This window comes from Pipistrellus hanaki (assembly GCF_964339955.1).
Source record: "Pipistrellus hanaki genome assembly, chromosome: X".
Lineage (NCBI taxonomy): Eukaryota > Metazoa > Chordata > Mammalia > Chiroptera > Vespertilionidae > Pipistrellus > Pipistrellus hanaki.
In genome coordinates, this window is record NC_140524.1 from 44869368 (window position 1) to 44893747 (window position 24380).

A 24380-nucleotide genomic window follows, 5' to 3' on the forward strand; every position below is an offset into this window, starting at 1 on the left:
ATATGGAACCAAAAAAAGACCCTGAACAGCTGCAGTAATCTTGAGAAAGAAGAACAAAGTTGGAGGGATCACAATACCAGATAACAAGTTACACTATAAAGCCACTGTACTCAAAACAACCTGGGATTGGCGTAAAAACAGGCATATAGACCAATGGAACAGAAAAGAAAACACAGAAATCAACCCAAGCCAATTAATATTTGACAAAGGAGGCAAGAACTTACAATGGGATATAGATGGTATATTCAAAAAATGGTTTTGGAAACTGTACAGATACATGCTGAAAATGAAAGTGGACCATCTTCTTACATCATACACAAGAATAAACTCAAAATGGATTAAAGGCTTTCATGTTAGTTTTGAAATCATAAAACTTCTAGAATAAAACATAGGTAGTAAAATCTCAGACATTTCTCATAGCAATATTTTTTTCTGATATATTTCTGCAGACAACAAAAACAAAAGAAAAAATAAACAAACAGAACTGCACCAAACTAAGTTGTTTGTACACAGAAAAGAAAACCATCACCAAAATGAAAAGACAACCTACTGAATGGGAGAACATATTTGCCAATGACATATCTGATAAGGGGTTAATATCCAAAACTCATAAAGAACTGATACAAATCAACAACAAAAAAGAAAACAATTCAATTAAAAAAAAAATGGACAAAGGACCTGAATAGATATTTCTCTAAGAGGACATATAGATGACCAAGAGACATATGAAAAAATGCTCAATGTCACTAACCAATGTTCTTTTAAATGCAAATTAAAATAACAATTAGATATCACCTCAAACCAGTCATCAATAAATCAACAAACAACAAGCATTAGGGAGGATGGGGAGAAAAAGGAACCTTCATGCACTGTTGGAGGGAATGCAGAGTAGTGCAGCCACTGTGGAAAGCAGTGTGCAATTACTTCAAAAAAATTAAAATGGAACTGCCATATGACCTAGTGATTCCACTTCTTGGAATATATCCAAAGGAACCCTAAACACTAATTTGAAACAATATGTATACCCCTATATTCATTGCAGCATTATTTACAATAGCCAAGATTTGGAAGTAGCCCAAGTGCTCATTAGTAGATGAGTGGATAAAAAAAAGCTGCAGTACATTTACACAATGGAATACTATGCGGCTGTAAAAAAAGAATGAAATCTTACCTTTGCGACAGCATGGATGGACCTGAAGAGTATTATAGTAAGTGAAATAAGCCAGTCAGAGAAAGACAAATACCATGATGTTACTCATATGTGGAATCTAGTGAACAAAATAAACTAACAAACAAAATAGAAACAGACTCATAGATACAGAAAACAGACTGACAAATGTCAGAGGGGAGGGTGTTAGGTGCTGGGTGAAAAAGGTGGAGGGATTAAGCAAAAAATAAATAAATAGATAAACTCATAGAAAGACAACAGTATGATGATTACTGTATATTATTATAGGGAAATGTGGATGGCAGGTGGTAAAAGAAGGTAATAAAGGGATAAATGGTGATGAAAAAAAGACTTAATTTTGGATGGTGAACATATAATACAATATACAGTAATGTATTATAGAATTGTACACCTGAAACTCATATAATTTTATTAACCAATATTAGTCCAATAAATTCAAGTAAAAAAACGTTTAGAAGATGACAAAGATGATAGTTTCATTCATAAGAAAAAGTAGGGATTACTTGATATATTATGCCACTATAACTGGTTATCTACCTTTAAAAAAACAGTTTGAACCAAGACTAGAAACCAGAACCTATTGAATAAGAGTCATATTTATATATGAAAGAACAAAATATTATGTGGAAAAATATACCATCAGCAAACCCAATAAATACATATTTAGGAGAGATTATCTTTAACAACTAGGTTCCCAGTGCACGAAATTCATGCACAAGTGGGGGTTTCCCTCAGCCCAGTATGCACCCTCTCCAATCTGGGACCCCAGTGGGATTGGGCCTAACGAGCAGTCAGACATCCCTCTCACAATCCAGGACTGCTGGCTCCCAACTGCAGGCCTGCCTGCCTGCCTGATTGCCCCTAACCACTTCTGCCTGCCAGCCTTATCACCCCCTAACCACACCCCTGACAGCCTGATTGATGCCTAATTGCTCCCCTGCTAGCCTGATTGCACCTAACTGTCCTTCCCTGCAGGCCTGTTCATCCCCAACTTTCCTCCCATGCTGGCCTGGTGACCCCCAAATGCCCTCCCTTGACAGCCAGGTTACCCCAAACTCCCTCACCTGCAGGCCTGGCCCCCACCAACTGCCCTCCCCTGCCAGCCTGATTGCTCCTAACTACCCTTCCCTGCAGGCCTGGTTGCCCCTAACTGCCTTCCCCTGCCATACTGGTCACCCCTACCTGCCCTCCCCTGTAGGTCTGGTCCCCTCTGACTCTCTCCCTTGCAAGCCTGGTTCCCCCCAACTGCCCTCCCCTGCAGGCCTGGTTGCCCCCTACTGCCCTCACTGTAGGCCTGGTTGCCCCTAACTTCCCTCCCCTGCCAGCCTGGTTCCCCCTCCCCCAACTGCCTTCCCCCCTGCTGGCCTGGTCACCCCCAAATGCCCTCCCCTGCAGGCCTGGTTGCCCCCTACTTCCCTCCCCTTCAGGCCTAGTCCCCACCAGCTGCCCTCCTCTGCAGTCCTGGTCCCCCCTCAAATGCCCTGCCATGCCAGCCATCTTGTGGTGGCCATCTTGTGTCCACATGGGGGTGACCATCTTTGACCACATGGGAGCGGCCATCTTGTGTGCTGGAGTGATGGTCAATTTGCATGTTACCTCTTTATTATATAGGATGATAGACTTAGGGGCAATATCAAAAATATTAAAGGAGGTCTTACAAATTAAGAAAAATACAAATAACCTACAAGAATGGGCCAATAATATGAACAGACAATTCAAAAGGCAAATTTAATTGGGTAAAAAAGTATAATATAATAATAAAATGCATTAGTAGCCAAGGAAACTCATCCATTATTCATCAAAATTATAAAATAACCATGACACCTTATGCTGGTAGCATTATGAATAAATGAATAATCTCATATATTACATACAAAAGGTAAAAGTAAATTGTAATGGCCTATTTTTTAAAATCAATATGGACATATAATTAACAAATATATATAAATTTGTGTGTGTGTGTGTGTGTGTGTGTGTGTGTGTGTGTGTAGCACCAGTAGTATGTAAGGACATATGCATAATGATGTTCATTTCAGCATTGATTATAGTGGCAGAAATCTGGAAAGAACTAATGTGAATGTTCATTAATAGGAGAATGGCTAAATAAATTGTTGTGCCTCTGTAAAATTTTGTGCATCCTTGTTTTAAAAGAATATTAGACAGCCCAGCTGGCGTGGCTCAGTGGTTGAGCGTAGATCTATGAACCAGGAGCTCACAGTTTGATTCCCAGTCAGGGCACATGCCCTGGTTGTGGGCTTGATCTTCAGTGGGAGGCATGCAGGAGGTAGTTGATCAATGATTCTCATCATTGATGTTTCTAAAAAGGCAAGTTGTATTAAATTATGTATAAAATTCTATTTTTATAAAATAAACAACAAAAACTCATGTTAATGTCTGTGTGTATAAGGGTGTGTGTGTATATACACATATAAGCATGAAAAAAATATGGAAGGATACATACTTGTTTGGTAGTATGCAAGGATGGCATGGAAAGATAAACAGAGGTCCTAGCCCAGTGGTCGGCAAACTCATTAGTCAACAGAGCCATATATCAACAGTACAATGATTGAAATTTCTTTTGAGAGCCAAATTTTTTAAACTTAAACTTCTTCTGACGCCACTTCTTCAAAATAGACTCGCCCAGGCTGCGGTATTTTGTGGAAGAGCCATACTCAAGGGGCCAAAGAGCCGCATGTGGCTTGCGAGCCACAGTTTGCCGACCACGGCCCTAGCGGTTTTGCCCAGTGGATAGAGCATCGGCCTGCAGATTGAAGGGTTCCAGGTTTGATTCCTGGTCAGGGCATATGCCCTGGTTGTGGACTCAATCCCCCGTTGGGGGTGTGCAGGAGGCAGCCAATCAATGTTTCTCTCTCATCATTGATGTTTCTATCTCTCTCTCCTCCCTTCCTCTCTGAAATCAATAGAAGAACCAAACAAAACAAAGGGGAGAGGGGAAGAACCTATAAAAAAATAAATCCAGCAATCATATTTATGTAGTTTATGTATAAAATGTTATATAAAATGAATTGTTTATAAATTACAGTAAAAATTCTAAAGAGGATCTCTCCTTATTAAGAAAAGAAATAACCAAAATTATCTTATCTCTGAATGAAAGAATTAAGGGTGATGTTTATTTTCTTCTTTATGTGTCTCTATATTTTCTATCATGAGAATTATTACTTTCATAATAATGAAATAAAACTAATACATTTTACTTTGAAGACTTCACACTAAAAATTTGAGGTCGTTTTGGGGAATCAAGGGAGGAAACAAGGTTAAATACCCCTTCTGCTTAGGAGCTGTCCAAGTAGGAAATACATGAAATCAGGATCCATTACCTCTTATCTAGCAGAAAGTTACTCACCAAAGCCAAGAGACTAAGTGTCTATTCCAAGAAGCTATTTGAAGCAGCAAATAGGGTATATGTCCCCCTACATAACACTTTAATGACTTAAGTAAATCAGAAAGCCATTTACACCACTCTCAATTATCCAAGGATCTTCAGGGCTCTTTATTTCCTGTCCCTTCCCTCTGGCCTGTGGCCATTTCAGTGCTCAGGAACTGCTCCAACATGGGGGCTCAGGCAGCAGAAAAGAGATGAAATTAATTTTTTCAATTTAGCTTCTCATTAGCAACTCTAATAAAAGGCTTGATAAATGAGATGGCCACAACTCACAGTTACAATGAGGGTTCTGGGACTTTTGAGAATTTTGCTAAAGCAAACTTGCCTTCAGATAAACATGATTTGCTTGAAATACACTTTAATGGATTTAATGTTCGCTATTTTTAAGAAAGCTAGAATTTGTAATAAGTAATATTTTTCTTTCCTCATTTTAACTTTAAGGGAATAAAAACACAAGAACAAAAGCCTTCAAAGTGAAGACATATCTTCAGTGGAGCAGCAAGACCACAATGAAAAGATTCTTGAAAGGAGAGATGTCGGTGACCTGAAATGAGGGAAGATGTCTGCACCCCAGCTCACTCTCGAGAGAAAGTTTAGGAAGGTGGCTAACTTCCAAGGGGGCATGCCTTGGCCATAAACCACCACTACAAGAAATAGCTGAAAAGGCTTTGTCAGGGCTTGACAAAATCTCCACATACAACATTTGCCTGTTACACAGACTTTTATCCCTTAGGATGCGCAGAGACAAAGCAGTGCAGGTCTAAGATATTCACAGAAATGTGAACATCCTAGGTTATCAAACAGACAAAACAGTCTGAATAGCAGTGGCAAGAGAGCAAAAAACAATTTTCCCTTACTTGAAGACCACGGTAGCTCCCGGACATGGAGGGCAGGCCAGGAGAAAAATCTGTAATGGAAAAAGAATTAGGTATGATTATTAAAAATGAAGTATGACTATTAAAAGAAATGCTAGATGCAGCGAGACAATGTTACTTTAATAATAATAATAATTAACCAACTCTAACACAGAAAGTGTAATATAAATTTTTAAAAAGCAGGTGGTTTTCCAAATATGGTTGTGTCTGCATATGCATATATGCATCTACATGTGTGTATGGAGAGAGAGAGAGAGATAGAAAGAGAGAGAGAGAGAGGATGAATGTTTGGGGGTTCGGAGATGGAGAATTTTTAGGTCCTTTTAGCCTGTGGAACACTTCCTCTAAACCTCTATACCTCCCTTTGATTTTGATTTTTGAATTTGCCTCCCCAAAATCTCTCTTTTTAGCATAAGGATTATTCTAGGCTATTCTGTGGTTGTTTAAGAAACACCAGACACAGGAAGAGCTCTGAAAACTGCCTAGAAGCTGCCCTTTAGTAAGAGACATTTACTTTTATTAGGGAAATATCCATTTGTAAGCATGCCCCCCTCTGAGGACCATGAAGAGAAGGATGACTAAATCTCTAGAACCTCTTCCATGTAGAAGGCAAGGAGTTAAATCTGCATAACAGCCTTATTCAACTTACTGTGTTTTTCCTGGTCATCTCCCATAACCTCATCCTTACCCCCAACATCTTCTTTCATCTTTAGCTACAGATTGTATTTAAGGTGATGGCTTAGACTGTTTCAGGGAGTTACTCAGTTTTCCTGGCTCTCTCCCAGAGGTATACATTTTATTCAACATCTATTTGTTCTTCTCTTGTTGATGTGTCTTTTATAACAACGGCATTTCAGTCAAAACCCTGGAAGGGTAGACGAAAATTTATTTTTCCTCCCCCACATTGGGTTGGTTAGTTTCTAAGCACAACTAAGTGCTTCTATTCTCCATACAGGTCAAACCAAACAAAAAGAACCTTGTCCTAAGAGACAAATCAGTCCCATGCTACTTTATTTGACCTGGGCCTGGATTACAAGCTTCAAAGCTGTGGCAGTTTGACCTTCACCCAAACACTGGTTCTCCAAAGGGCAGAGAAACCCTGCATATCGCTTATTAAACATGTGAATTGCTGGGCTCATCCATTAAGAATGTTGTTTCCAGAAGTCTGGGACTTTAGGAATATGCACATTTAATAAAAACCCCAGTAATAGTAATCACTCCTGGGAGCCAGATATGCTGAATGTTTGTCCTTGGCCTGAAGTCAGAGACATTCAGGAGGACTAAGGACTAATAAAAAAATGAAACCCATATTTGTGGAGTTCTTTCACCTATAGTGATTTAATGGTGCCATTTATAAAATCATCAATATGTTTCCCTATCTTGTGAGCATTTATTAATACAGATTATCTACATTATAGATTTGTTTGGCTTTGTCATATGCATATTCTTCAGCATTTGGTTCTTCAGTTCTCTCAGAGCCTACATTTAGAAGTAAAGGGTACTAAAAAAAAAAAAAAAAACTATAAGAAAGACACCCACTTGAATCGTTCTCAAAAGAAAGAGATAGAAGAATAGAAAAGAGAAGAGATCTTGAGATAAACATAGGCAGGAGCCCATTACTTGCACAATACCTCATCAGAAAACTCCTCCAAGGAAATATCCATCAAGAACGTGCCTTTCCTTCATGGGTCAATTTGATTAAAAGTGCAAAACCAATGACAATTACAGGTCCACAATCCTTTATCAGCAGTCACCAAATATAAAAAGCTCTCTAAATCCATTTTTTCAATGTTAATTTGGTAGTAAAACATGATTTGAACTGAGCTAAAGCAATTAACAAACTTTATTTATTACAATTATAGTGACTATTAACATATTTTCCATAAAGTAATATATTTTGATTATGGGGTGCTGTTCCAGACCCCACTGGCAATGTTTATTTGAGTAGCAAAATACTCTACATGCACTGTATTGCCTTTTAAAAATTCAAAAATTTTGATTTCTGAAATACATATTACCTTAATGACTTGTGATAAGAATTGTTGACTTGGAATTTCAATCACCCAAACATGAACTTATCCCAACTCTCCACCCCAACCCTCTGGAGCAGTCCAAGAAAGAAAGAAACAAAGCTGGTAGTCTTTATCACTGAACCAGCAATAAAGTTACTCACCTTAGGCAAGGGACCAAGTTGGAGGCTGCACATAGTTACCCAGTACCTGACCCACCACAGGCTAAACTCAGAAACCACAGTATACAGAGAGCAGAGAGAGGCCCTCAGCCACCTTGGAAAGGTCCTCAGTACTTCTGGAGTCTCCTACGAGCATGCCAGTACCCTTCCTGAGCTTCTGAAATACCTATGATACTTCCAATATACTAAACAGAGAAGCAAAAGTATACCACTGGGTCCCACAGTTAACTTTTAATTTTCTACACTCACAGCCAAGAAAAGAAGAACAGATTCTTGGGGGGAAGATTTCCCTATAATTGCTCCATGTGGCTGGTTCTCATTCACGATAGCACTACACCGGAAGCCCAGAAACCTACTGAAGGGAGCAAGCCTCCAGTACTAACACAGGAGGGTGTCATATTACCCTCAATTCAATCATGGATCTAACTTCTTTTGAGGCAGCTAATCTATTCTTGACTCTAAGTTTTCCAACAGTTACTTTCATGTGGCCATCTCATTCTAATAGAGTAGGCAGTTAGGCATAAGCAGAGCAGGAACGATAGGCCAGGTATGGAATGCCAAAAGCAAAAGTCCCGGGTACCCAGCAATGGGCAAAACTGAGAAAACAACTATTATACACTAGGACCTCGCCCCAAGGGTAACATTTCCTCCCCTAATATGTCATTGAACATGCAGTTTAGATACCCCTGACCTTTCATATTGCTAGTTATGTGGTTTAGACAGCCCGAGAGGAGGAACAAGGGAGCCAGAGAATAGCCTCAGGTCTGCTGACCACAGAGACAAAGTTTTGGTCAAACTAGAGATGACATTTAGCCCTCAGTTGTGTTTCAGCTCCAGGCCCAGAAAAGTAGCAAAACCAAATGAAGAAATGCTATAAACCTGAAAGAACATGCCTTTCCCCAACCCCTTCTATCCTCAGTTGCTCTCTCTGGAGCATGCCTACATCTTTCCCCTTCAGGTATGTTATCTTTGCTTTCTTTTTCCTAAGCTCCTCGGGCCCTTCTTTTGCCTCTGTTATGTTTTTCCTGTACACTGGCCCAGCTGGATCACTTCTTTCATCTCTGTGACTTTCTAAATAAACTTCTTGCATTGGTGTTCTTGGCTCTGAATTCTTTCATAGCCAAGCTCAAGAACCGAGGTTTAACTCCACATTCACTATTAACAATTCCAACCAGCACTTTGGTCTTTCTCATTTTTCCTATCTATTCCCAAAAGCATGATAGAGGGTATCTTTTACAAGAAATCTTGAAATCAGATGCATGTAGACATATCAAATCAGCAAACTTGAAAAATAATCTCAAATTCATCATATCCCATTTCCAGTAAACTCATGACAAGAAAAAATTCTGAGATGTCCTAAATTAAATTGTAGCAGACCAAAAAGTAGAAGGAGGAGATAAGAGAGGTTAATCAGTTAACAGAACCAATGAAAAATGGCTCTCATTACTAAATGTATGTTAAAACTTTGAAACAACCTCCAGGTAACTATTTTCTGTGATTATCTAGAGAGAATAGCTCAATAGCTGACTACTGAATGCCACCACATCTTGATTACACATGAACTTTCCAGACTGTTGTCCACTACCAATCCAAAAGCAGCAAATACATCTTCCTTATAGACTATGCACCTATTTCAGAACTTTCTCCACTTCACCTATTCCCAATTTCTTTATAGCTTCCTGCATGCTCCCTACTGGGGATCTAGCCCACAACGCAGGAATGTGCCCTGACTGAGAATGGAACCATGACCTCCTGGTTCATAGATCGATGGTCAACCACTGAGCCACACTGGCCAGGCACCAATGTAAATTCGTTCAAAACAACTTACATCTTTCCCCTCCAAACTCATTGTATAAAAGAATCCCCATGCCCTAGCCAATTTGGCTCAGTGCATAGAGCATGGGCCTGCAGACTGAAGGGTCCCTGGTTAAATTCCAGTCAAAAGCACATGCCCTGGTTTCATGGCTCAATTCCCAGTAGGGGGCGTGCAAGAGGCAGCCAATCAATGATTCTCTCTCATGATTAATGTTTCTATGTCTCTTTCCCTCTCCCTTCCTCTCTGAAATTAATAAAAATATATGTTAAAAGAGTCCCCACAACCTTAGATGGTGGGCATGTATGTCTTCTCCATCAAGGACCTGCTCCTTTCTTTGCGTAGCATATGGCTCAATAAACCATTTCTTTGAGAAAAACTTTTGGCCTTGAAGGTTTTTGTTGAACAACGGCCTCCTTTAGCAACTTCAAAGATTTATAACATTGAACTTCTCTGCTCTGTCATGCTGGAGTCACATCCATACTCACAACTAACCAAAGGAGCCATGCAAAAATAACATTTTAAGTCAGCGGCCCAAAGACACCCCCCCCCCACCTTTGCCTAAATATCCCTGCTTTCTTCATTAGTTAGCTGCCAACCACCTCCAAATTTTGGTAGTATGTGTTTTAGACTAGCCAGGCAGAAAGCTAAATTTCCCTTCAGCTGCAAAAAGTGTGGGAAGATAAGACAGTTAAAAGTGCAAACAAGGACAATAGGAAAATTAAAATGCATCTGAGCATATCCCAACACCAAACTAGCACTTTTATATTCATGCCAAAATTTGCAATGAAGCACTTCCATTTTCCCATAATTGGGTAGATAAGCATGGCCTTATTATTAAATCCCATTTTACTAATGAAGAAACTCTGGGAAATTTTCTGACAAGCTTTCAGACAAGAACTTAGGTCCCTTAACTTTCAGATCTTAACTTCATGGCCCATAGTCCCCCCAATGGCCCTACACCTGTGCTACCACAAAACACACAAGATCTCTATAAGGTGAAACATCTCAAAGCAGAAACCTACCTGGGCAGGTTTCAGAGTTCAACATTACCTAAAGTCAGGGTCATCTTAGCTCTAATCTGCCGCGTTTCCAGGGCTCCTGGGCGGTTGCAATTATTGCAATCTTACAAAACTGGGGTCTTTCTTGGCTGTTTTTTTTCCAGATAAAACCTACAGTTTCCATTCAAAATCACACTCTTTCAGCTTCCCCATGAAGCTTCTTGTACCACTCCAGGGTTCTCCTGCCTAAAACTTGTAACTTCAGCTCTTTCCTACAAACCTGACAAGAGAAAAATTCTGAGATGTCCTAAATCCATGGTTGGCAAACTGCGGCTGGTGAGCCACATGTGGCTCTTTGGCCCCTTGAGTGTGGCTCTTCCACAAAAGACCATGGCCTGGGCGAGTCTATTTTGGAGAAGTGGCATTAGAAGAAGTTTAAGTTTAAAAAATTTGGCTCTCAAAAGAAATTTCAATCGTTGTACTATTGGTATTTGACTCTGTTGACTAATGAGTTTGCCAACCACTGTCCTAAATTAAATTACAGTGGGCTGGAGTATGGGGGAAAGGACAAGGGTAGTAAATCCATTAACTGTGGGATGAAATTAATAAAAGACTGCTCCTATTCCTCAATGTAGGTTTAAAGTGGGAATGAACTTCCAGGTGACTATCCTGTCTCAGTGGTTGTACCAGGAAGTTATGGTCTGATCATATGCCCTGGTTGCAGGCTCTATCCCCAGTAGGGGGTGTACAGGAGTCAGCCAATCAATGATTCTCTCTCATCGCTGATGATTTCTTTCTCCCTCTCCCTCCCTCTCTGAAATCAATAAAAATAAACAAATAAATTGACCACCAGATGACACAAGACACCACTGCATCTGGCTTATGCATGAAGTTTCTGGATTGTTGCCCATAATATAATCAAAAAAGTAGGAAATACTTCTTCCTTACAGACTATGTACCTATAATAGAACTGCCCTTGCTTCACCTTCTTTGCCCCTCTTTTTTTCTATAGCCAATGTTATTTCTTTCAAAATAATTTATATCTTTTTTCCCCAAACTCAATGCATAAAAGAACCCCTTCAGCTCCAGGACAGCAGACATGTTCAACTTTTCCTGCTGGTACTGGTTTAGACTGTATGTCCCAGGACCTGGTCCTTTTTCTGGCAAGCATATGGTTCCATCAACCCTTTCTTTCATAAAAGCTTTTGGACACAAAAATTTTGTTTAACACAACCAATCTAGACACCAGCAGGTTTACCAGTCCATTATCTACATCTGAACCATGTTGGTTCCCGGTCCCCATCTTCACTATCCAACCTCCCAGCCAAGCTATCACTTGTAGCACCTCATTGTTCCAATTCCCGTGCCACAATCATATAAGACCCAAGTTCATTGGCATCATTGTCCAGCCTTCCATTAACTTCTGCTCACGCAACATTAGAGTCAATGAACCCACATTTTCATAACATGTCAAGAATATAATTTTTGTTCACAGTAGAAAATATCAGTACTATAGGAAATGTAATTGGGAAGGAGAGCCAGTCACCACAAACCATCCTAAAAGAAGGACTTCTCAGTTTAACAGTGAAGGGCGATGGAAAAACTAAATAAAGGAAAACAGAATGCGAGTGGGACAGGAAAGTGGTGTTTATCCGAGTACACATATTCCCAGGTCAGCCCTCTGGCTCCAGTTTTCTTGCCTCCGCATCCTATGATAGCATGCAGCTATTTGGGGATTCCTAAGGACTAATCCTTATAACCATTATTCACTGTGGACCTGAAGAAGAAATGTATCTGCTGAAATGGACTCCCTATCATCAAAAGAGAGCCTAAAAGTTATAAATAATAACAGCCTAGTGGACATTTGCTAACAAGGGCTCCTCATCTAATATGTATAGTGGGAAGAACTTCAGACTGAACTCTGGGCTTCCCACACCATGTCCCGTTTGCTTATGCCATCTGAGTCAACCACTATGGGGGAACACTGTTTTCCTCTTTCTACCAAGTTACTACTGAGACGTGTGCAGTACAATCAGAACTGCACAATTTGGATACCACAGTTATATAAAAGGGCCCTAATTGGGAACCTGGGCCAGAGATTTCAATATAAAAGATGGTCTTCCTTTTGTCTCAGTGGAACATAATTTAGGTTGCTACCTAAATCTGTGTCTCTTGGGTGGTAACTCCTTTTGCTCAAATAATTGCTTTTTATTTCTTATTATAGTCTAAAATTAATTTTGAATTACACGACCATTCCTTGTACTGCCCAAAGTCTGTCATAGGTTCTATGTATTCACTAATGTTCATATTTTCCCAGGACCACTGCAAGAATCTCTTCACTGATCTCTAGCCTCTAGGCACATTGTTTCAAGAGGGAATCTATCTAAAATGCAGCTCTGGAAGGAGAAACCAAGATGACAGCATAGGTAAACACCTAAACTGCTGCCTTGCACAACAATTTCAAAACTACAACTAAAAGACAAAACATCTATCAATCAGAACCATGAGAAAGCTGGATGAGTGGAGTTCTACAACTAGAAGGAAAGATAAAAGAGCATTGAGACATGCAGAAGTGCTGAAAAGCAGAGGTACGGAAGCAGCCGAATGGGATTCCAGCGGGTATCTGGGTATGCTGCTTCTTTCAACCTGAGGGGAGACAAGCCCCCGATTAATCTGAAATCCAGCTTCTGGGGAGACACAAGGGAGCCAAACTCCTACGGGGAGAAGCTGGACTGTCTGCCATCGAGTCAGAAAGTAAGGGTGGCTTACTTGCAGACCTGCGCTCAGCAATCATTGTTTACTGTGCTGGGGTGTGGAACACGGGGGAACTTGGAAACCTGTAAACGCAGAGGCACAGCTGACTGACAGGCATCGCTGTTTGCCACACCCTAGCCTAGTGACTCCCTGAGACCCCACCCCACACAATCTATAAAATCACCAAAGCTCCACTAGCAGCTTTTGCATATAAATGGCCTCCCTTGTTGCAGCTTAAACAAAGAGTGCAGCTCGGTCAAACAGCTCCAAAACCTCCAAACTCCAATCAAAGAGGAGAAAACTGTAGTTCTCACTGTAGTTCCTGCTGGGTAGCCTCAGACAGTAGCTGACCTGCACCCCAATGGAGATCCAGAAGCCAGTTTATCTAGTGGTCAGTGTGAGACAACACCAGATTTCAACTACTCACATCTTTAAGTGACACATTCAAGAGGCAGACTTAGTGAGCACCAAAGCCCCAGCTGAAACAAGTTCTGCCCCATAAGTGGGTCTCCAGCATAGCAGTTCTTCCATTATAGAAACAGCAGGTCCTCACAGTCAATTGGCCTTGAGATCAACTCCTCCCAGTGACATCAACAACAATCAAGAATTAATTAAAATAAGGCTGTACACACAGTCCACAAAGGGGTGCACCAAGAGTGTCCACTTCAGGTAACTGGAAGGCCAACCCACTGGCCCATATAGGACATCTAGCACAAAAAGCCACCCTACCAACTCAGGAAAGCAGCGAAAATGTGGAGGCAAAGAAGCAGATTACAAATGAAAGAAATGGAGGAAAGCAAATGATTGGATATAGAGTTCAAAACCACGGTTATAAGGTTTTTCAAGAATTTCCTAGAAAAGGCCGATAAATTCAATGAGACCCTCAAGGATATGAAAAAGGAACAACTAGAAATTAAACATACACTAAATGAAATAATAAATATTATACAGAGACCCAACAGCAGACTAGAGGAATGCAAGAATCAAGTCAAAGATTTGAAATACAAAGAAGCAAAAAACACTCAACTGGGAAAGAAAAAAGAAAAAAGAAAAAAGAATCCAAACCCCAAGAACACCAGAGAACACCTTTACTGCCATGCTAGCAGTCATCAGCTGTAAAGTAATATAACCTGGGGCTATTGGGTAAGTATTTCTGGACTTATGTTCCTAATTCTTCATGGGTGGGAGCCCTTACTTGAGCTGATCCTCCTGCCCAAAGTAGTCACTGATGATACCAAACACCTTGGTCAACCGGGAGGACCACAGGTAGGATAAGGAAGTATAATTACATAGGGGTCATCACCCAGCTGCCATTCTGTATGACACAAAATCAAACCACTGCTCCTTTGTGTGGAAAATTAAAGAGAGGTTTCTGGCTTGTGAGGACACCAAAGGAAGGGACCATCACTACTTCCTCCTGGGAGAGGTGCAGAAAATGTAACAAAGACCTTGTCTACACAAAAAAAAATTGACAGTTTAAAATGCAATTACCATGGCCTAGAACAAAGAATATCCTTACATATTATTCTACAAGGTCATTATAATTTTTCCCAGATTTGGGTTATCCCCATTACCTATAATAGTACCTCGCACCATGGGGTATCAATAAAAAATCATTTATTTTATTTATTTGTTTATTTATTTATTTATTTATTTTTGTTGGTGCTTGGAGACAAAGGTAACACATCTCTAGATATTTTAGAATTACAACAGCATATTGTACAATTATCCCAAACAAACTTACAAACCAATCCTCTGAATGTCTGGGAGCAATTTAAAAACTACATGAAAGGACTTAATCCCTTCCACTGTGTAGAGGGCCCTCTGCAAAGGCACCTGAACATTCTATATTGGCTCCTCTTGCACTTTTGGCCAAAAATGACCCTCTTCTCTTGGTCCAGGTGCCCACAGCTGTTGCCTGACCTTTCAGTTCATGCCGAGGCTGAAACACCATGGTGGCTGGTACCATGGATCTGTCTCTCACCCTGTGGAGAAGAATCATGGGTTCCCCAAAATATGAGATCAGTACCCGGGCCTAGCCAGCAGGTGAGGGGTTCTCGAGGCAGGTGCTGGGCGTGGAGCCCATGGAGGAATAGGCTACCAAAGAGACAGAACTAAACCTCACATCACCCTGCTTGGCCCTGGAGGATGGCTGGTTAGCTGGAGACGGGTATGATTCTCCAAGGAAGGAACAACCTAAGACAGGCACAGTCTCAGAGGGGCCATCAGGAGAGAACTTGGGGGTCAACAGAGGTGGGGCAACAGACCCTTACCACCAACCCCCTTGCAACTTGGCAGGCATCTGAATTTTCACCCCTTCTGAGGGAGGTCTCCTGCCCCTATGGCTGCTTCGCTTCCCATGCACAGCTCAAATCAGGACCCAGGTAACAGACAGAGACTTGGCTGACAGCAGCTGCACCCTCACTGCAACAAGACTTGTTTGAGAGGTCTTGTACCCATGGTGTGGGCAAGTAGGTTTTTAATATCCAAATCCAGCCTAGAATACTCAGGCCCTTCTCAAGCAGGCAAATAATCATTTCCACTAATACACACATGGTAAATAAATACACGGCTAATGGAAATAAACAAATATTCTAGAAAAACTGATTGTACTGTACAAAAAGCTGTTCCTAAAGTATTAACAAAATTCTTATTGGCAGAGCGTCTCATGGTAAAATTGCATAACATGTAATGAACTTAAAGCAGTCATAGTTTAGCACAAATACTTAAAATGTAAAAGCTATCAAGACGACATTATAAAATTTCCAAAAGACTCCTATTATTTAAATTAAAAAAGGGGGTGACAGTGGAAGAATATCATGTAAGGAAAAATATTCTGCGAGTAAATTACATCTAAAAAATTTGTACTTTAGGAAATTAACTTTCATTCGAAACACTAACAGCAATATACCCAAGAAAATACACACATGGTGTCAAAACAAGCCAGAGGAAAATCATTTGGGGGGAAAAAATGAAAAAGGATCCCAAGTCAAATTTATAGAAAATATCCCTTTATTAACTTTTGGTCGAGAATATGTTTGTATATTTTCAGAAAACAACTCCGAGAACATCTGGTTTCCTGTAACAGATAGGAATAGACAGAAGTGCTCCAGCCATGAAGACAGAAGAGAAACAGTTCAAAGATGGAAGATGCTGACGATACCTCGCCATACCAGCAGACAGCAGCTGCATGTTGCTGAAGGATGCCCAGGACCAAACCAGAGACAGTGGGACCTGCATCACCACCATTTGTCCACCAACCAGATCTGAAATACCATGGCTGACATGTACACACAAGGAACTGTTTGACATTGAAATTGGGACTCAAAAGAACTGTTGGCCCAGAAAGAAACTCACTACAGACTGATTCATTGGCCTCTCAGCATAACCATTATGGCTTTTCTCAGTTTCGGTTCTTACAAGGGTATTTATTGGATCACATGATCTCACACATCTAGTGAAAATAATGAACAACATAAACTGATGAACAAAAACAGACCCAGAGACAGGGAAGCAGCGATCAGACTCTCAAACCTCAGAGGGAAAGTAGGGGAAGGTGGGGGTAAGGGGGAGAGAACAACCAAAGGACTTGTATGCATGTATATGGGGCTAGCCAGTGGCCATGGACAACAGAGGAGTGGGGGCATATGTGGGGAGGGGTTTGGGATGGGAATGGGGAGATGAGGACAATTATGTGATACCATAATCAATCAAGTTAAAAAAAAAGAATCCAAAAATTTCAAGATAGTGTAAGAAGCCTCTGGGATAACTTTAATTGTACCAATATCAAAATTATGGGGGTGCCAGAAAAAGAGATAAGAGCAAGATACTAAAAACCTATTTGAAGAAATGATGACATGAAAACTCCCCCACCTGGTGAAAGAAATAAACTTGCAAGTCCAGGAAGTACACAGAACCCCAAACAAAATGAATCCAAACAGGACCACGACAAGACAGGTCGTAATTAACATGCCAAGGGAAAAAGACAGAGAGAGAATATTAAAAGCAACAGGAGAAAAACAGTTAATTACCTACAAGGGAGCACCCATAAGATTGTCAGCTGATTTCTCAACAGAAACTATGTAGGCCATATGGGAGTGTCAAGAAATATTCAAAGTGATGAATAGCAAGAAACTATAACCAGGATTATTCTACCCAGCAAAGCTATCATTCAGAATTGAAGGTCAGATAAAGAGCTTCACAGACAAGAAAAAGCTAAAGGAATTCATCACCGACAAACCAGTATTATATGAAATGCTGAAAGGTATTCTTTAAGAAGAAGACGAAGAAGGATGAGGAAGAGGAGGAGGAGGGGGGGAGAGGAAGAAGAGGAAGACGATAAAGGTAAAGATAAAAATTATGAACAACAAATACATATCTGTCAACAAGTGAATCAAAATTCAAGTACATAAAAAATCTGATGAACACAATAAACTGGTGAATATAATAGAATCAGGGACATAGAAAGGGAGTGATATGACAATTATCAGGGGGAAAGGGGTGTGGAGGTACAGGAAGAGACTGAACAAAAAACATACACCTATAGATGAGGAGGAGAGTGGGGGGGATAAGGGCAGAGGGTGGGGTGGGGAGCTATTGGGCACAAAAAGAGGAACTGTAATAACCTGAACAATAAAGATTTATTGAAATTTTTAAAATGGTGACAAACACCTATTAATAATAACTTTAAATGTAAATGGATTAAATACCCCAATATAAAGACATAGGGTAACTGATTGGATAAGAAAATATGACCCATATATCTGCAGTCTACAGGAAAACCACCGCAGAAAAAAGATGCACATATACTGATTATTAAGGAATGGAAAAAGGTTTTTCAGGTGAATGGAAATGAAAAAAAAAGCTGGGGTAGCAATACTTGTATCTGACAAATTAGATCTCAAAGTGAAGGACATAAAAAGTGACAAGGAAGGCCTCTTCATGATACTAAAAGGAGCAATCAAACAAGAAGAAATAACTCTGGTAAACATATATGCACCAAATATAGGAACACCCAAACCCATTAAAAAAAAAAAAGAAAAAAAAAACCTCCTGGAGGATATCAAAGGAGAGACTGATACCAATACAATCATAGTAGGGGACTTTAACCCCACTATCACCATTTCACAAATCCTCTAAACCACATGTGTCAAACACAAGGCCCGCGGGCCAAATCCAGCCCGCCAGGCCTTGCAATGTGGCCCGCACCGCGCTGTCATCACTGCACTCCGCTGTCAGTTTATGACATTGTCAGTTTATGACTGTTCAGTAAACCATTCGGCCAGCGATTTAGGCTGGATTTTAGATTTTGGCCCCTTCTCTGATTGAGTTCGACACCCCTACTAAACAAAAAAATGAATAAAGAAACAGCAATCCTAAATGACTCACTAGACCAGATGGAATTAATTGATATCTTCAGAACATTTCACTGCAAAATATACATTTTTCTCAAGTGCACATGTGTCATTTTCAAATATAGACCATATATTGGGTGATAGGCAAAGTCTCTTCAAATTCGAGAAGATAGAAATCATAGCAAGCATCTTCTCAGACCACAGTGGCATAAAACTAGAAATCAACTACAATTTTAAAAATCCAAAAAAAACTCATGGAGACTAGATGGCATGCTATTAAACAATGACTAGGTTACCAGATACATCAAAGAAGAAATAAAAAACATCATGGCAACAAATGACAATGAAAATACAACAATTCAAAATCTATCAGACACAGCAGACTCGAGAGGGAAGTTCATAGCTCTACAAGCCTACTGCAGAAAACAAGAAACAATGGTAATAAATTACCTAGTCCTACAATTCCAAGAGTTAGAAAGAGAGCAACAAGAAATGTCCAGTGTAGCCAAAACCAGTTTAGCACAGTGGATAGAGCATCGGTCTGCAGACTGAAAGGTCCCACATTTGATTCCGGTCAAAGGCATGTACATTGATTACAGGTACATCCCCAGTGGGGGGTGTGCAGGAGGCAACTGCTCAATATATCTCTCTCATCAATGTTTCTAGCTCTCTATCCCTCTCCTTTCCTCTCTGTGAAAATCAATAAAATATATTTTTTAAAAAGAAAAGAAATTTCCAGTGTAAGCAGAAGGAAGGAAATAATAAAGATTGCAGCCAAGATAAACAACATAGAGACCAACAAAAATCAATAAAAAAGATCAAAAAACCAAGAGCTGGTTCTTTGAAAGGATAAACAAGATTGATGATCCTCTTGCCAGGCTCACCAAGAAGCAAAGAGAGAGGACCCAAGTTAACTAAATCAGAAATGAAAGAGGCGAGATAACAACAAACAACACAGAAACACAAAGGATTTTTCAAAAATACTATGAACAACTCTATTCCAACAAACTGAACAACCTGAAGGAAATGGACATATTCCTAGAAAAATACAACCTTCCAAAACTCAATCAGGGAGATTCTAAACAGCTCAATAGGCCAATAACTATGGAAGAAATTGAAGCAGTCATCAAAAAGCTTCCAGCAAACAATAGCCCAGGGCCAGATGGCTTCACAAGAAAGTTTTGCCAAACATTCAAGGAAAAACTATAAATCCTATCCTCAGAGTATTCCAAAAAATTCAAGAGGAAGGAACACTTCCAAGCTCATTCCATGAAGCCAGCATCACCCTAATACCAAAACCAGATAAAGACAACACAATGAAAGAGAACTACAGGCCAGTATTCCTCATGTACATAGATGCCAAAATCCTCAACAAAATTCTAGCAAATCAGATTCAGAAGTATATCAGAAAGATCATACAACATGACCAAGTAGGACTTACCTCAGGAATACAAGGATGGTACAATATCCGCAAATCAAAAAGCGTGATACATCACATAAACAAATTGAGAGATAAAATCACATAGTCATAGCAATTGATGCAGAAAAAGCATTTGACAAAATCCAACACCCTTTCTTGATAAAAACTCACAACAAGGTGAGAATAGAAGGATCATACCTAAACATAATAAAAGCCATATATGACAAACCCACAGCCATTATTATATTCTATGAGCAAAAATTAAAGCCATTTCCCCTAAGAACAGGAACAAGACAAGGATGCCCACTCTCACCACTCCTGTTTGACACAGTACTAGTAGTATTAGTCATTGCAATTAGACAAGAAAAAGAAATAAAAGGCATCCAAATTGAAAAAGAAGAAGTAAAACTGTCCTTATTTGCAGTTGACATGATATTGTACATAAAAAAATACCGTAAAGACTCCATCAAAAAATTACTAGATTTAATAAATTAATTTGGCAATGTAGCAGGATACAAAATTAATGCCAAGAAATCTATGGCATTTCTATACACCAATAGTGAACTTACAGAAACGGAGACTAAAAAAGCAATCCCATTTACCATCACACCAAAAAATTAAGATACCTAGGAATAAACTTAACTAAGGAGGTAAAAGACCTATACGCAGAAAACTACAGAACACTGAAAAAAGAGATAGAGGAAGACATAAACTGATGGAAGAACATATCATGTTCATGGATTGGTAGAATCAACATCATTAAAATATCCATACTATCCAAAGCAACTTATAGATTCAATATTCTCCCCATTAAAATACCAATGGCATATTTTACAGACCTAGAAAGAACTCTTCAAAAATTCATCTGGAATAAATAAAGACCCTGAATATCCATAGAAATTCTGAGAAAGAAGAACAAAGTAGGGGGGAACTCAATACTAGATTTCAAGCTGTACTACAAAGCTACTGTTCTCAAAACAGCCTGGTACTGGCACAAAAACAGACATATAGACCAATGGAATAGAAGAGAGAACCCAGGTATTGACCTAAACCACTATGCTCAATTAATATTTGACAAAGGAGGCATGAACATACAATGGATTCAAGATAGTCTCTTCAAGCCGGGACCGGTTTGGCTCAATGGATAGAGCATCGGCTTGGGGACTGAAGGGTCCTGGGTTCGATTCCGGTCAAGGGCATGTACCTTGGTTGCGGGCATATCCCCAGTAGGGGGTGTGCAGGAAGCAGCTGATTGATGACTCTCTCATCGATGTTTCTGATTCTCTCTCTCCATTCCTCTCTGTACAAAATCAATAAAATATATTAAAAAAAAAAAAAGATAGTCTCTTCAATAAATGGTGTTGGGAAAATTGGACAGATACATGCACAAAAACTGAATCTAGACCACCAACTTACACCATACTCAAAATGGATACAGGACATAAACATGGATATAGGACTTAAACATAAGATGGGAAACCATACAAATCCTAGAGGTATCTACAGGCAGAGAAATCTCAGACATGTGCTGAAGCAATTTCTTCACGATATTGCTCCTAGGGTAATGGAAGCTAAAGAGAAAATAAACAAATGGAACTACATCAAAATAAAAAGCTTTTGCAAAGCAAAAGAAACCATCAACAAAACAACAAGAAAGCCCCCTGCATGGGAGAACATATTTGCAAATGATATCAGTGATAAAGGTTTAATTTCCAGCATCTATAGGCAACTTATACAACTTAATAAAAGGAAGATAAATGATCCAATTAAAAATGGGCAATGGACCTGAATAGAATCATTTCAAAAGACAGAAGGAAGGCCAGGAGAAACATGAAAACATGTTCAAAGTCACTAATTATCTGAGAGATGCAAATCAAAACAATACAGTGCCATCTCACACCTGTCAGAATGGCTATCATCAACAAATTAACAAATGGCAAGTGTTGGCGAGGATGTGAAGAAAAAGGAACCCTCGTGCACTGCTGGTTGAAATGCAGACTGGTGCTACCACTGTGGAGAACAGTATGGAGTTTCCTCAAAAAACTGAAAATGGAACTCCCATTTGACCCAGTAATCCCACTCCTAGGAATATATCCCAAGAAACTAGAAACACCAATCAGAAATGATATATTCACCCCTATGTTCATAGCAGCACAATTCACCATAGCTAAGATCTGGAAACAGTCTAAATGCTCAGTAGCAGATGAGTGGATTAGAAAACCATGGTACATCTACACAATGGAATACTAAGCTGCTATAAAAAAGAAGAAATTCTTACCATTTACAGCAGTATGGATAGAACTGGAGAGCATTATGTTAAGTGAAATAAGCCAGGCAATTAAAGAAAAATACCACATTATCTCACTTATTTATGGAAAATAAAGAATATTACAACCTGATGAACCAACAGATACAGAGGCAGTAAAACATCGAACACACTGTCTAATTATAGCGGGAAGGCTGGGGAATGTTGGGGAGTTGGGGGAAGATGTCAACCAAATCACTTGTATGCATGTTGATACGCACAACCAGTGGACAAAAGATAAATGAGGGGGTGGGATGAGGGCATGTGACAGGGGTTAGGGGCGGCTGGGGGAAGGTCAATGAGGGGGGAATGAGATATATGTATTACTATATGTAATGCTTTAAACTAGGGGTGTCGAACTCAATCAGAGAAGGGACCAAAATCTAAAATCCAGCCTAAATCGCGGGCCGAATGGTTTACTGAACAGTCATAAACTGACAATGCCATAAACTGACAGCGGAGTGCAGTGATGACAGCGCGGTGCGGGCCACATTGCAAGGCCTGGCGGGCTGGATTTGGCCCGCGGACCTTGTGTTTGACACATGTGCTTTAAACAATAAAATTTAAAAAAAGGCAAAGGCTTAAATCTGCTTAACAGCATTCACCTTTTAATGTGCTTTCCTCCCTCATTTAGCTCCCCCCTTACCCTAAACAAGCACACCAAACACCTTTTGTCTTTACTTGGAGGTGGACGTAATATGGTCCATTTTGGAGAATTACCCAGTTTTTTGGGATCTCTTCCATGTATATAAGAGGTATACATTTTATTAAATGTCTGTTCATTTTTCTCCTGTTAATCCATTTTACAGGGAAGGAGTCTCAACCAAGAACCTAGAAGGGTAGAAGTAAAATTATTTTCCCTCCCCTACAACACACATACACCACACACACACCCTCTGATTGCTTTAATTTGTGTAACTATTTCCTAACATGTTTTTTGGCCAGGTGTATTACTTTTTTGGGAGATATGACCATCTGTGGCCTTTGTCTATTTTTCAACTGGTATGTTCTCTTTCATATTAAGTTCTAAGAGTTATTTATGTTTTAATAGCATTTAATGGAGACCATTTTATATTTATTGCAAATACTTTTCACAGGTTGTAATTGTCTGTCATAGCTCTGCTTATGGTAGTTTTTTTATGTGTGGAAGTTTTTTTATCTTTATGTAATCAGATGTATTTTTCATTTATTTTCTGGCTTCTGGCTTTGGTGTCATTCTTTGAAAATATTTTATAACCCTGAAATTATAAAGAGTCAATTATTGTTTCCTAATTTTATTTTTAAAGTTTCAATCTCTAATATCAAGAAATTGCAACATTGCTAATTCTATTCCCTCTTCCAGAATGGCCTTCTCACCTAGCTCTTCCGGCTAACTCCTATTTATCTCTCAAACACAAAATTATGCATCATTTTCTCCAGGGAGCTTTTGGTTAAGTCCCCATCCTCTTTCCTCCCATTAACTCATTCTGCATACCTCTTGCTGAGAAATTACCATTTTATCAGTATAAGGAACTTACAGAGAGAACTTTTCCTCAAGAATGTAGACAAAAGAAAAGTAAGAGTACCTACTAAGAATTGGGCTTTAAAATCAACATATTAGGGATTAAAATGGTAATAGCTTCATCTTAAAGCCAAAATGGCATTCAGGCTTGGAAAAAAAAAAAAAAAACAGATTGTAACCTGCTTGAATTATACCTAAAGAAAGACTGAAGTTGGTCAACCATTGAGGTATAGAATAGTGACAAATCATATTGGCAGGTTCCAATTATCCATGGTCCTGTGACCAAAAAAATGGATCTGATCATAAATTCCTACCTGGGCAGGTCTTAGTGTGTAGTTGGGCCCACACATATGACTTCTTTAGTAAAAGTTTTACCTTTGCCTTAAGCAAGCCCTGTCTATTGTTTCTGTGCATCAAAGTAACATACCTTTGAAATGCCTCTTTCAACCTCCTCCTTCTAAAGCTTGACCATCTTCAAGAGAGCACATAATATTGTTAACTATTCTGTAATTCAGACCCCTACCTTGCTTTCTCCCAACTTCATGTAATCTCCCTTAATTTCAAATGGTCTTAA

At 39.6% G+C, this 24380-nt stretch overlaps 1 protein-coding gene across 8 annotated transcripts in view; it reads right to left on the reverse strand.

Annotated features, from left to right (window-relative positions):
• Nucleotides 1–24380, reverse strand: part of TMEM164 (transmembrane protein 164) — a 240633-nt gene that overhangs the window by 142926 nt on the left and 73327 nt on the right. For 7 of the 8 annotated variants that reach the window (XM_084870516.1, XM_084870512.1, XM_084870509.1 and 4 more), the window contains one exon: nucleotides 5450–5499. The exons of the other annotated variant lie outside the window; for it this stretch is intronic. Coding sequence is in view for 5 of the 7 variants with exons in the window: in XM_084870512.1 (XP_084726638.1) it covers nucleotides 5450–5499 (50 nt within the window). In the remaining 2 variants the exon portion in view is untranslated. The remainder of the gene's footprint in view (nucleotides 1–5449; nucleotides 5500–24380) is intronic. 8 annotated transcript variants of the gene reach the window in all.